At 36.8% G+C, this 14,489-nt stretch overlaps 1 protein-coding gene across 2 annotated transcripts; it reads right to left on the minus strand.

Moving 5' to 3' along the window:
- Positions 1–6,436: 6,436 nt before the first annotated feature.
- LOC104595317 (EG45-like domain containing protein) lies at positions 6,437–13,303 on the minus strand. Of its 2 annotated transcripts, XM_019197369.2 has the most exons (5): positions 13,216–13,303; positions 10,585–10,643; positions 7,337–7,446; positions 6,874–7,177; positions 6,437–6,709 (listed from the first exon to the last, which is right to left on the minus strand). In XM_019197369.2, the coding sequence occupies exons 2-5, from the start codon at positions 10,614–10,616 to the stop codon at positions 6,703–6,705; spliced, it is 453 nt and encodes a 150-aa protein (XP_019052914.1). In that variant the 5' UTR covers positions 10,617–10,643; positions 13,216–13,303; the 3' UTR covers positions 6,437–6,702. The 2 variants fall into 2 exon arrangements, with proteins under 2 accessions (XP_019052914.1, XP_019052913.1); XM_019197368.2 differs by lacking the exons at positions 10,585–10,643; positions 13,216–13,303 and adding an exon at positions 7,569–7,986.
- Positions 13,304–14,489: the final 1,186 nt, after the last annotated feature.

Raw genomic sequence — 14,489 nt, forward strand, 5'->3', positions numbered from 1 at the left:
TGCATTTTCTTTGAAAGGTATCTGCCATGTTCCCTCTATCTGAAAAATTTTGCTATCTGTCAGTCGATTTACAAAAGACAATGATTTATTTTTTGAGTTTCACCATCACTACTGCTATGTGAAGGATTATTTGGGGAGAATCCTGCTTCGAGGGGTTAATAGAGACGGATTATACAATTTCCCTGCTCCAGCCACAATCGCTCTAGAAGCTCTTATTGGAGAACACACATCCATTCATGGTTGGCATCTCCGATTTGGTCATGTAGCTACGCGCATCGTAGGACAAGTTATTTCCAAATTTGGTCTTCCGTTTAATAGGTCTACTAATAGTTAGTAGTTTGTGAGTCGTGTCAAATGGGTAAAAGTCATAGGTTGTCCTTTAAGTCTTCTAGTTCTCAGTCCAAGTGTCCTTTAGATTTAATTTTTTCTGATGTATGGGGACCTGCTCCCATTAAATCAAATAGTGGATTTTCTTATTATGTCATTTTTATGGATGCTTTTTCAAAATTTTCTTGGATATATCCTATGACTCGAAAATCAGATGTACTTGATTTATTTCTTAAGTTCAAGAGACATGTAGAAATCCTTTTTGATGCAAAGATAAAAGTATTTCAATCTGATTGGGGTGGCGAATATCGTCACCTATCCTGATATCTTGACTCTTAAGGAATCACACATCGACTAGCATGCCCTCACATGCATGAGCAGAATGGCTCTGTTGAACGGAAGCACCGACCTATGGTTGAATCTGCTCTATCTCTAATGGCCACCTCCAATCTCCCCTTCTCCTTCTGGGCCGATGCAGTTGAAACTATTATTTTCTTGATTAATCATCTACCGACTACAGTTCTCAATAGTATTTCACCTTATGAGAAGCTTTTTCAAACCTCTCCTGATTATTCTTTGCTTCGTTGTTTTGGGTGTGATTGCTATCCCTTTCTGCAGCCGTACAACAAGAACAAACTCCAGTTTCAATCTCTCAAATGTATCTTCATTGGTTACAGTACCTCCCACAAAGGGTATCGTTGTCTGCATGTTCCTTCAAGGCGTCTATTTATAGCTCGCCATGTTGTGTTTGATGAAAGCATGTTTTCGGGAATTAATGAACCAACTTCTTCTTGCGCCTCCACTGCTCCCTCGGGTGTTTTCATCTCAGCACTGGTCCCCCAAAGTTCAGAATCACCATGTACGTTGTCATCATTACATCAGCACCACTCTACGACTCCTCTTGAGTCCAACTCCAATTTGGCTATACTCTCCAGTCTCAGCATCTCCGAATCAGACTTCTCCTGATCGACCAAAAAAGTACCGCAACATTCAAGAATTGTTAGAAAATACAGCTCTAGTTCCACAACCTGTACGCTCTCACTCCATGCGTACTAGGTCTATGGATGGTACCCTTCCACGATCTCAGCTTGCTACAAGGTATCCCATTCCCTCGACTCTTCTTACTCTTCTCTCTAAAGAAGAATTGGAACCCAAAAATTTTAGTCAAGCTGCAAAATCAGAAAATTGGCAGTTGACTATGCAAAAAGAATATCAAGCCCTCATTAAAAATGATACTTGGCGCTTAGTTCTGTATGATCCTTCCATAAACATCGTCGGAACTAAGTGGATCTATAAGATAAAGAAAAAGGTCGATGGTACCATTGATTGCTACAAAGCCAAACTAGTTGCCCAAGGATTTCATCAGGTTCCAGGACTTGATTACTTTGACACCTTTAGCCCAGTTGTCCAACCAGTCATCGTACGGACGGTTCTCTCTATTGCTCTTGCTCACAACTGGCTAGTGCATCGGTTGGATATAGATAATGCTTTTCTCCATGGTTTACTTGATGAAGACATTTATGTGCATCAACACAAAGGGTTCGTTGATCCCAGACACCCAACTCATGCCTGCAAATTAAAAAAGGCACTTTACGGGCTTAAACAAGCACCTCGAGCTTGGTACTTATGTTTGAGCTCCGTCCTCAAACAAATGGGCTTTCGCAACTCTACAGCTGATCCATCACTATTTATCTTCACCTCCAACCAAATCATGCTGATACTTTTGGTGTATGTCGATGACATCATTCTCACTAGGAATTCTTCTGCATCTATGAATGGCTTTCTTCACTCCCTATCTTCGGTATTTCCATTGAAGGATTTAGGGTCTCTTCGTTATTTTTTGGGCATCGAGGTCAACCGTTCCTCTGGCAGTTTATATCTCTCACAACAACGCTACATTCTGGACTTGTTACATCGGACGAACCTAGAAGGAGCCAAACCTACAAGCTCACCCATGGCTACCTCTAGCCATCTCTCTAAGGATTCTGGAAACCCCTTGCCTAATCCAACGGAATATCGCAATATTGTTGGAGTTCTTCAGTATGTCACCATTACTCGACCATATATCTCCTTTGCTATTAATAAAGTGTGTCAGTTTCTTCACTCTCCCACTGATGAGCATTAGACAGCAGTTAAAAGGATTCTTCGTTACCTCAAAGCTACTATCTCTCATGGCCTTACATTCCGGTGTTCCACTTCTTGCCAATTAGTTGCTTACATTGATGCTGATTGGGCTAGCTATTCGGATGACTGGCGCTCCACTGGTGGGTATGCTATATCTTGGCTCCAATCTCATTGCTTGGAGCTCCAAGAAACAACAAAAAATAGCTCGCTCCAGCACTGAATCTGAGTTTCGAGCTCTTGCAAATACTGTGACAAAATTGTTGTGGGTTCAGTCTCTCCTCAAAGATATTGGATGTTGGGCTCCTCCATCAATCCTTTGGTGTAACAATATGGGAGCTACCCACTTGGCTGCCAACCCTATTTTTCATGCTCATACCAAACAAGTGGAAGTGGATTTTCATTTTCTTCGAGATCTCATCACTCAGAAGAAGCTTCAAATTCGGTACATTCCCACTGCAGATCAGATAGCTAACACCCATAACACCTTTTCAAAAAAAAAAAAGTCATTTTCAAAATGAAACCATAACACCTTAATTTCTTACAACCATGAACTTCACACCACCCAACAAGATTCCATAATTATCCTTAATTGCATGATTGATATGGAGTCTCTCACGTAACGCAACAATCCCATATCATAATAAGGTTGGGCTAAAATGACCTGAATTTCCTCCTTAATTGAAGAGGAATTTGAACTGCTGCTTTCTGTGATGACCCAAACTTTTCCTACTTCAATCTATAAAGCGTAAATCATGGTTGATTAATTTCCCTTTACAAAGTCAAGTAAGGCTAAACCTCCAGGATGGGAAATTGACTGACCACTAACACAACCAATACTGAGAAGAAAAAAAAAAACACAAAACCAATGGGCAATGGCTATTACTCTCCTCGGAGCCAAAGTCCAAATTCCAATGTATAATTGGATAAATTGCTGAAACTTCCCCCGAAGTTTAAACAATTGCAATCAATTTTTCTGAATTTTATGATACAATTGCAAGTAATCCCCTTTGGTAGAATCTTCTAAGACAATGCATAAAAATGTTTAAAAATATCTATACAGTTACTTTTGAGGTTGATTTCTACGAAAAAGCAATACAAACTTTATGAACAACAAAAATAAAGAAAATTTGAAGTTGCAGCTTTATCTTTGAGTGATTGATATGAAGCGAAAATTTGGAAAATAAATCAATTTCAGAGAAGAGAATGGAAGGGTATGGGATAGTGATTCATATGAAGAGAAAATTTGGAAAATAAACATGTTTGTTAAAAGTAATTGCATGGGTATTTTGGACATTTTCATGGCTCTTTTAAAAAAATTATACTAGAGAGGATCTATTTATAACTAATGTCAGAAAGTTCAGAGGAAATGATTGCAATTGCCAGACTTTGGGGAAGTATCAACAACAACCAAAAATTTCAGGGGAGGTTTTAGCAATATACCCATGTATAATTTAATAATTTTTTCTTGCTAAGAAAAGATTTCGAATTCCTTTAATCTAAAACTCAAAGTACCAAGGGTTTAAGATTTAAAGCCTTAGCATAAGAGTAACAGAATTAATTCTCCCTTCAAATACAACGGGCTGTCCCCGTATTAAAACCTTTTATGGCTAAATGCATATCTATTTATCAATTGTATCGTACAATTGAACTAGAGGAAATTTGGCATTGATATATTTCTTTTACCGTTTCGTTTCGTTGTAAGCAGCAAAGCAGCAGAGCCTTGGGGTATTACCACTCCACACAAGTGAGAATACTTATTGGGCTTGTAACATATTCTCTAATCTCTATTACTATGTTAAATAAAAACCAAATAACCTCTCTAATCTCAAAACTCATTATTCAGAAAAAGAGTCGCATCTGAGCAGTTGAATTTCTTGTTCTGCACATGGGTTTTCTGGAATCGAGGTTCTAAGATCTCAGACTCCTTGTGAAACCGTGTGAAGAACTACTTACAGAGACGGGAACCCCACCTACAGATTGATAGAATTAGTCAGAGTCAAAGAGAGTCTGCTAATATAGAACATAACACGTTTGAACTTTTTGACAAACAATATGAGACATAGGACCAACTTAGGGCCACAAACAATATATGTGGCCCTAATTTAACGAATTTGTCTAGAGGCCAAGGGCCATTTGATATTAATTATTGTTGAAGTGGTTGAGCTGAATGATAAAATATCTAGAGGCTGCGAGCCTGTAATAATAGAAGTTGGGTTGATTACCATGCCCATGCCGATCAAAATTAACCAAAGCATAAATCATTCAGTCATTCAGTTAAATTCAGGCCCCATTTGATTGACAGGAATAGGGGTATGCAACCGGATTCGATTCCAACAGTTTGGTTGGATGGAATTGAAATTCCATTTTCATTCCTAGTGGAATGGCCATTCCCTCCCCCCTCTCTTGGAATGACCGAATGAAATCTCATTTTTGCTGATTGCAATATTAATTGTCATTCTTATTCTTGCTTGAATGAAACGGACTATAGAAATAGACTATTTCGATTCTGATCCCGACTATGAATCAAACTTTCTACTTGAATCAATCAATCAAATAGGAAATTGATTAAAACAATCGAAGAAGTACGAATAGGTCCAAGGCAGAATTTTAGTTTTTACTATAGAGTTATAAACATTTAAAATGTCAAAAACCCCCATTTTATACACCAATGCCCACCCGTAAATTGGCATCAATTCCGACTTGACACCCACACCAACTGTACTTTGGGCCTAAAAATTCTGACCTTGGGCTGAACCGTGATTCTCCCTTAAACATTTACATGGTGTTCACACTGACATAATGTTTCGTGATAAAAAAAGACATGCTCAAATACCAAAATACCCCTATATATACAGAAAATCACACCGTTTGAACTCTTAACACTGTGAACACTAGTGTGTGAACCATGCTATATAACCAACAATGAGTGTAATGTAGGCCCACGGGCCCTGTATACATGAAACACTGGCATATTCCAATTGGGATATGCTCTGATCTTACAGAACACCTCTTACATCGACCTTACAGCAATATCCCACTGTGTATTGAGAACATTTCCAATGACAAGAATAAAAGATGATCTCGATATGCAGATGAAATATGATGTGAGGTCAGTGTGAGGAGCAGATCCGGACTCAGCATATTCACTCACTCATAAGTGGTTACATATAGCCAAGTTTATACACTTGTATTGGCAGCAAATCCAGCTTATTTTGCCTCTAACAGGCCCCAATCCCAAACACCTTCCCATCACTGAGAGGTTTACATGCAGCACTATCTCATGGTATCGATCGTCTTTTGGTATTTTCGGACAGCGCAGTCTTAATGGAGTTTGCAAACACAGACAACTCAATCCAATGGATAGATCAGCTCCACAGAAGTCATTTACAAAGACTAATCTCTTCTTTTACTTTTATTCGGTTTGTACATATAAATAGGAACTACAATCAAGCGGCCCGTCTTTTTGCATACATCTCATGTAACGGCCGTCTATCACTGCACTATGATATATCACGCACGTACCTCTCATGTAAGATCATTTTGCTGCTTCTTTTGCAAAAAAAAAAGGTGACCGTTCATATTAAAAAAAATGATATGACAAATACTTTGAACGCAGTTTCCAGGAAACTCGAATTGATTCCAAGACCATCTTAGATTGGCTTAGGTCGTCGGCAGCTGGCTGACTTTTATTTGGAATTGAAGCAGAAAGTGAAAACTACGTCCAATTGTGTTAGGGATTGATTACTTGAAGGAATCTTAAAATAATCAATAACGCAACCAACCAAATGAGAATACAATCTGATTGACTTAGGTTGGATTGGAGCCTAAGTCTTTGGATTGTTCTTCTCGGATCAAACCGGGTATAACATAGAATTCAAGTTTGATTTAAAAATGATAATTTATTATGTCATTAACAAAATGAATTACAAATGACTTCAATATTGTATATCATAAACAAAATATATGAAAAGTAAAATTTAGAAAATTTAGAAATAAACATCATTTCAATATTGAAATCATTAAAATTTGCTTGCTTATCTTTAAAAAAAGACAATTTTATTGAATATAAATTTTAATTAAGCGGGAGCATATGATAAAGGTGAAATCCAAATTTAACCAAATTATAGACAAGGAATAAGGACGGATCCATATTGGGTCCAAATTGAATTCGGGTCACCCTTTACCAGGATCCATATTTGCAGCCTAGCAGCTCTAGTCTCCAGCTCCATCCCTTGTTCTAGCATTGCCAAATCAAACCCTGCACATGGAGAAGGAAAATGAAAATCCATCTCTTCTCAAAAGTTCAAAACTAAAAACCGAAACTTCAAGCCAAAAGGGGGGTAGGGGTTGGAAGAGAAACGGAATATCGCTCAAACTAGATTGTTTGATGAGACAAAAACATAAGCAGAGAATGAGATTTACTGTTGGAATTCTATATTGATCACATCAGCGGAGGAAGCATTGGCAATCATCTGAAAAGCGGTGGCGGAGAGAACCATGGTGGTGCCATCCCTCAAGGCCAGAGAGACGGAAGTGGCCGCTCGATCGACAATCCTTACCTGAATTATCTGCCCTTCAACGCAAGTTCCGGGGACCGTCGCGCTTAGGCATCTCACCAGGTACTCTCTCCCGCAGGAGGCCCCATTGTCCCATATCCCTTCACCCGCCGACGCAAACAAATTGTTCGCCGGAAACTGGCTCACATCATTGCCATAACATGCCGTCGCTGTGCATCCCAAGTTCACCCAAAAGCAAAAACAAATGAAGAAAAAAAATGATGAGATTCTAAACCAAGCTGACGGTAAATTTTCAGAGAAGTTTCTGAAGCTTGCAGTACGTAGTTTGTACTCTGTAGATTAATGGCTGGTCGTCGGTGGCCACTTACGCAAATACGGGGGATTGTAGAAGGAAGATGTGCCTACGTCGCCATGAGAGGAGCCGAAGATTGCGAATAAAAAGAGGAGGGATAGGCAGAGATGATGGGTCTTCGGCACCCTGCAAAGATATGGAAGGGAGTTGCTCAGAAGTCAGAACTCAAAAGGTTTCATTGATAATTTGATCATTTTCAGATGGTAGTAGATTGAAACAACGTAGACCAAATGAGAGCCCAGAAAGACCTTAAAACTATTCTGCCATCCACACCGGAATAGATGAAGTTTTCCCGAAAAAAACTGCTCATGGAAGCAGAGACGGGCCAAAAAACGATATTTCGTTGTAAATCGAGCGTATAGACCAAATGACGTAACTCAAGCAAAAGCTCCTAAACGCGAACCCTTTCCTCCTTGCTGAAGTTTCTTCTGCTTAGGGGTTTTCTGTCGAACAATTGACTGCCACGTTGTCACAAGTGACAATTTTGCCGCGCCATCGCCTTCATGCGCCCATGCCTCGCCGACTGAGTATCGTCTAGTGTGTCTTGGGTGAGAGAATTTCTGTATTTTGTATTTTGTATGGAGGAATTGCCGATGGTATTATTGTAAAGACTTTCTCTAGTCTTTCTATTTACTGTAAATCATCTTCACTGTTCAACAATCATTATCACGGAGTAAATCGGGTTTAGAATTTTCTTCGTACATCTTCAGGTTTTTGTTTGAAAGATTGGTCCATCGACTCCATCTTCAGCTAGGTACGTGTTATAGACTCACTCATTTAAAAAAAAAAAATCGTTGACTCACCAATTTGACGGTGAGAGCACATGCTGATCTATATTTACTGTCTACTCCATAAAGTATTGCTTGCTTGATAAGCCAAGGGGTCGATCAGTCCAGTCAACCTAGGATTCCAAAGTGTTCGATTAATATATGGTAAGAGTCCGTTTGGTTCGCATCTGAAATCGGAATAAAAAATCTTTGGAATTGGAATCGAAATCGTCTATTCCTATAGTCTGTTTGGTTCAGATAAGTATAGGAATGGGAATTGGAATCAGCAGGAATGAGATTTCATTCCCAAGAGGGGTAAGGAATAACCGTTCTCTCAAATGGGAGAATGCTATTCCAACAGGACTAGGAATGAGATTCCAATAGGACTAGGAATCGGAATGGGCTATTCCGATTCCAATTCCAGACCCCTATTCCTGTGAATCAAATAGGGCCTAAATACTCCACGGGTATTTAGGCCATGCTAGGCTTGGGGTTTCAGGTCCATAGGTCGGGCTAGCACGTCAGCTCGTAACACGGCCCTATATATTATTTATATATAATTATATAATAATATATGGTATATAATATATTAGTAAAATAAACAATTGTTTTTAATTTTATTATACTATTTTATTTAATTATTGTATATATAAACAATTGTATATATCAAAATTCATATAAAATAAAAATTTTAAGATTTTTTTAAATTAATCCTTTCATAGTCCACAGCCTGGCCTGGCCTGGCCCAATTAGGCTTGGCCCAGAGACCAGCTCGGCCCGTGGCACGACATGGGCTCGGGCCATGGATCATGCTGGAATGACCCCCCAAAATATCCCAGGGGAGGAAGGCACGGCCTGGAACAGCCTACAAACCGTGACGTGCTGGCCCAACACGAACTGTTTTACAACTTCAGTACACCCTTTCACCACTAATCCATTGTGTCTAGCAAATAGCAATCAATGTTCAGAAGTTTGCATTTATGTTTGAAGTATTTCAAAAAATGGCCGATATTTGAAACTGGAACTGGTTTAATGATTTTAGTTGGACTGGATGGTTCGATGGTTTTGGCTGGTTTTTATGAGTTTCAGTTTTAAGGGCATGACTGAACCTAATAGGGGCTGGTCACGGTTCAATAATTCAATTGGTCCAACTGACTAGCACACTATGCCTTTTTTAAATAGTGCTAATAATGTTGTAAGACTTGAAATGGATTTAGATTTAGGCCATGTTTGGGAGTGTTTGCTTATTCGAAATAAGTGTTTATTTAGGCCGGGACCATACCATTAAGCACTTTTTGGTGTTTGGGAAATAAGCTTGAAATAAGTGCTTATTTAAAAATAAGGACTTATTTTTTAAGTCCAAATTTTCAGCTCTTTTTAAGCTATGTTTGGTGATTAAGTGGTTGTTAAAATAAGCGACAAGTACTTATTTTAACAACCACTTAAGGCTGTTTGGTAACCCACTTGTCAAATCACTTATTGTGTTTTTTTAAACACTTATTGGGGGGGAGGGGTTGACGAGCTACTTTCCCTACAAGTGCTTATATTGGCATAAATGACACTTTTAGCCCTCAATTCACTCATACATATAAACAATACTTTTAACATAATTATATTATACATTTTAATGAAAACTCGCAACATCACCATATCATGACACATGAGAGCCCATGTGGGTCCACACATGGAGTGCCATGTGGATTAATAATAATAATAGTAATTATTATTATTATTATTATTATTATTATTATTATTATTATTATATAACAAATAATAAACACTTCCAGAAGTCACTTTCAATAACCAGTTTCCAAAAAAGATCACCAATGCCAATGGGAATTTAAAAAAGTAAAAGAGGAAAATTTTGGTTATTCAAAAAAAATATTAAAAACATCACCAATAAAAAATTCATGAAAAAATGCAATGTGAATTTAACATCACCAAATAATATTTACTAACAAAGTTTCACTATTACACTAAACAAATAAAAAATGCAATCACAACTTCACAAGTATTCAAAAAAAATAAACATTTAACTAATTATTAATCACAACAACATATACAAAACATAACAAATATTCATATAAAAAATAAAGAAAAATGCAATGACAAATCAAGAATACACGCAAACATTTAACTAAATATTAATCACAACAAAATATAAAAAAATATCACAACTATGCATATCAAAAATAAAAAAAATGCAATCACAAATCAAGAAAAATATAAACATTTAACTAATTATTCATACAAAAATCAAGAAAACATGTAACCCACATATTTCAGCATATTTTTTGCATGTTTTTCAACAAAAAAATGCAGAAAAAATTTCTATTTATGCATAGGAACCATCACATAGACAATACAAAAAAAAGGCATAAATATTTTGGATTTCTCATTTGAAAAATCTAAAAAGAAAATGAATCAAACAAATATTCACCCCCCCCCCCAAAAAAAAAACATCAAACATGGAGGGGAGGAGTTTGGGCAAACTAACCTTTGTTTGCTAGCGGCTAGATGATGGGGCATCGCCGTTAAACTCGCCCAATCACATATCTGCGTATATGGAGAAGAGAGAGGTTTCAGGCGTTAAAAAACCCCTTCAAAGTGCTTCAAATAAAAAAAAAACACAAAAATAGTTAAAATGGCAAAACGACATGTTTGTCAACCATTTTTTCGCACTGTCGCTCGTCGCTGGTGGGCCTGCAACTGAGTTCACTGCCTTGTGTGTTTGTTGTGTTCGAATAGGAGGGGAGGGAAGAAAACCCTCGTGCAGGGGTAAAACTGGTATTAAAAAAATATTTTGGGACTGAATCATCCCATTCAAATTGAAAAGGCATTTTTTGGAGAAATGCTGAAGAAAAAGCAACTCTAAGGTCACTTTTTTATAAGTACTTTTTAAAAGAATACTTTTTGATGACTTTTTTTATCAAATACACATAAGTACTTCTTTACCACTTAATGTGTGTCCTAACACTTAAAATAAACACTTGTTAAAACAGGTGCTGTGGGGCGGAGATGTGAACTCGCGTATTGGATTAGACGGTGGAGTAATAATTTTTGACAAGGGGATCGTTGTTTTATTTAACCTCTATTATCATCTATAACAGTATACATTTGTAACATTACTTTTGCATTTTCGAGTGGGGAAAATCTATGCTGTCCGAAAGATAATATAAAAGGGCTTTGAACAATCAAAACCCTCTATGAATTTTGATAAACCACCTTATTGGGCTCAGATTGGATATTATTCGTGTTTGATTTCAGGTTCAGTTGGGCCATGAAAACTGACAAAGTGAGAATCAGTGGCCTCTTGGATCTTGGTTAAATGATGGTTTTTATGAGTTGAATGGGCTAGTCCTATAATTAACCATAAAAGCTATGTAATTCGAATGTTTAGAAGGCTCCATTAGGAGTGTCAATAGGACTGGATTTGGTCCAATCCGATCCAGTCCAATGTGAATCCATTACAATGGATCAGATCTAATTCAATCTAATGAATATTTTGAACTATTTCGGATTGATCCAATTCAATGTCTGGACCATCCAATCTATTTAAATTCGTTTTAATTTAGATTGATTTCAACCCAAACTCTTGTTCATTGACACCTATTTTCTTATCTTATATCAATGGATTAAATATTGGCTTAATCCAACCCAATTCAATATAAATTTATTACAAATGGACCAAGTCTAATCAAATCTAATAAATATTTTGGACTGAATTGATCCAATCCAATATATCTTATTGACCCGTCCAATCTAATCCAAAACCGATCTATTGACAACCTTAAGCCCCATGTCATTGATAATTACAAGGGGCCACAATGAGATGTTGAATGACTGTGGACCCATATATCTTATGACCGGTGTAGAGTGTTATCATTGGTTTTAGAGCCTGCTAAATAATTATTGCGTTCAGGTAATCCTATAACTTTGTATAAAAGTTAATAAAGGTGTCATGCTAACATTTTTATTCAAAATGGAAGTAAGCATTTACATTTAAAATTGATCGATATAAAAGAAAAAATCAATCTTAAAATCCAGGTTTGTACCAACATAATCAAATGAATAGACTAATTCGATTATTCTAATATAATAAAAAAGAAAAGAAAATGAAACTACAAATGTGAACTGCTTGACTAAAGCTTTGGTATACGGTCAACAAATGCTGCAGTCACGTGATAGGGTGATGGTGCCCCTCAAAGAAGATATTATGAGGCCTGGCCCCTGGGCCATGTTAGAAGATTGAAATGATTGGGGAGTCTGGGGCACAATAGGCTGTGTGGCACAAATGATGAATCAGTTTGGAATCCTCTACAGTATTACTAGTACTGGACAGTCTGGACCATGATACTTGATTAGGATTCGGACCGGGCCTTGCATACTCATCCAGTACCCCGAAGGTATGATTGACCTGGGACACTGGAGGCCCAAACAGCCAGGCCCAGACCACAACCATACCATACGTGGAACAGAAGCGAAAATTAGGGCGAGATTCACTTAATACGGTGGATCAGTTCCGCTATTTCTGAAATAAATAAAACATTTTTTTTAATGTTCTAACGTTTGGTTTGTGAAAATAGGGGTCTAGAATGGGACATTTCATTCCAACTGTTTGATAGGGTAGAATCAGAATCTTATTTTAATCGTTAGTGGAACGACATTCTTCCATTTGAACGAATGGCCATTCCCTTTTCCTCGAGAATAAAATCTCATTCCAGCTAATTCCAATTCCTATCTGAATCAAACAATTATGAAAATAGACTATCTCGATTCTGATACTGGTTCTGATTATGAACCAAACAGACCAAACGGGCCTAAGTTCTAATGCTTCCATTACACAGCAAAAAGCAACATATATTTCAGTTAAAATTTTGATCCAAAAACCACTATTTGAATAATAAGTTTCAAGCCTAAAATCATTCTTCAGCTAATATTTTAGCTTTTAAATCCAAATTTAAAAGTAATTTCTTAAAATCATAAAATTCATCAAAACTATCCATAAAAAGACATCAAACTTTGCAAGAGTTGCATATGCTCGATAAATCACCTTCAAACCATGAATCAGATGGTGATGTATTCAAGGACACAAGTGGTCACTACAGCACAAGAGCAGAAAACGTACCTTCTTATGAAGAACCCTGAGAAGATGTGGTTGCAGAAGTTTTTTTTTTTTTGAGGGCAAACCCCAGAATGCAGAATGTCAGAGAAAGAAACAACAATGTAAAAAGAAAAAAAGAAAAGTGTAATGCAGCTGCAGGCCTGCAGCAGTACTCGAGCTTCAGCGAAAAAATGAAACAAAAGCCAAAGGCCTACTTCAGTTGGTTGATAGTTTGATACTTCGGGGTGAACCATATCCATTTATATTTACAGACGTAGCAGTTAAGCTTAATTAATGGCGGATTGAATCCTCAATTACTCCAACATTAAGTGACTATTTAATTATCCTTATAAACTAAATTAATTAGAGTAATCCCTGATTCAAACTTTCAGATGGACGTCAAATTTGACCATGTCATATTGGCCCCAAAGTCTTCCATTTCTTACTTTTTTTTTTCTCGAAGTAAATTGAATTAATGGTTAGCTAGTTCGGTTGATTGGTTTTTCATTATATTTTTCATGTAAAAAGAATCTCTGTTCGTCCCAAATTAAAGAATACAATTAACTAATATTTTATCACCAATAAAAACAAAAATCAATAATAAAATTTCAACAATATTTATCTAAAAACAATTAAATAAATCAAACAACTAATAATTAATATAAAAAACACATCAAACTTCAATATTCAGAACTTATAATAAACCAAGCACACATAATTGAAAAGTAGGTATTTATAATGGGAAAATCTATGATACGGAAAGAGTTTTGACCAATCAAAATTCACCTATGAATTTTGATAAATAACACCTGATTGGCTATCACATTTATGATTCCAGTTTATTGGTTAATTGTTTTTCTGATATCATATCTTTTCCATATCATAATCGAATCCATTTATAATATGTATTCTAAATATATATGAATCAGTTAACTGCCGTTTTTTTCCTGAAATCAAACCATTCGGTTCAGTTGTCCAGATTTTTCGTTTTGGATGTTCGATTTTTCAGATTTTCATGAACAATCCCTAGCCTTATGTCACAACAGGACAAGGCTTCATGACTATGGGTTTGTAGAACAATCCCTGGCATTTTTCCTCTAATCTTGGGTTTGAACTTCCTTCTCCACAGAGTTGGCTTCCCTTTTGGTCTTTCCCCACCTTGAGTTTTGATCTCTACAGAATAGGCTTCAAGCCTTCAACTTATAGGTTCTAAGATTGCATCTATTACCATGGAGGTTGCTTATACTTCATTGCTTGGTGATCCTTCACCAACACAGCCAATATTTGGTCTCATTAAT

Source organism: Nelumbo nucifera, chromosome 2 (assembly GCF_055504915.1).
Source record: "Nelumbo nucifera cultivar China Antique chromosome 2, China Antique-T2T, whole genome shotgun sequence".
Taxonomy (NCBI): domain Eukaryota; kingdom Viridiplantae; phylum Streptophyta; class Magnoliopsida; order Proteales; family Nelumbonaceae; genus Nelumbo; species Nelumbo nucifera.

What these genes read in the sequence shown, in the direction of transcription:
- LOC104595317 (XM_019197368.2), bottom strand. Translation starts at nt 7,630, where the DNA reads ATGAGCAGTTTTTTTCGGGAAAACTTCATCTATTCCGGTGTGGATGGC. An exon ending in GATGGCAGAATAGTTTTAAG is followed by an intron (nt 7,447 to 7,568) that starts GTCTTTCTGGGC and finishes ATATCTTTGCAG; the next exon opens with GGTGCCGAAGACCCATCATC. An exon ending in CTACAATCCCCCGTATTTGC is followed by an intron (nt 7,178 to 7,336) that starts GTAAGTGGCCAC and finishes TGGGATGCACAG; the next exon opens with CGACGGCATGTTATGGCAAT.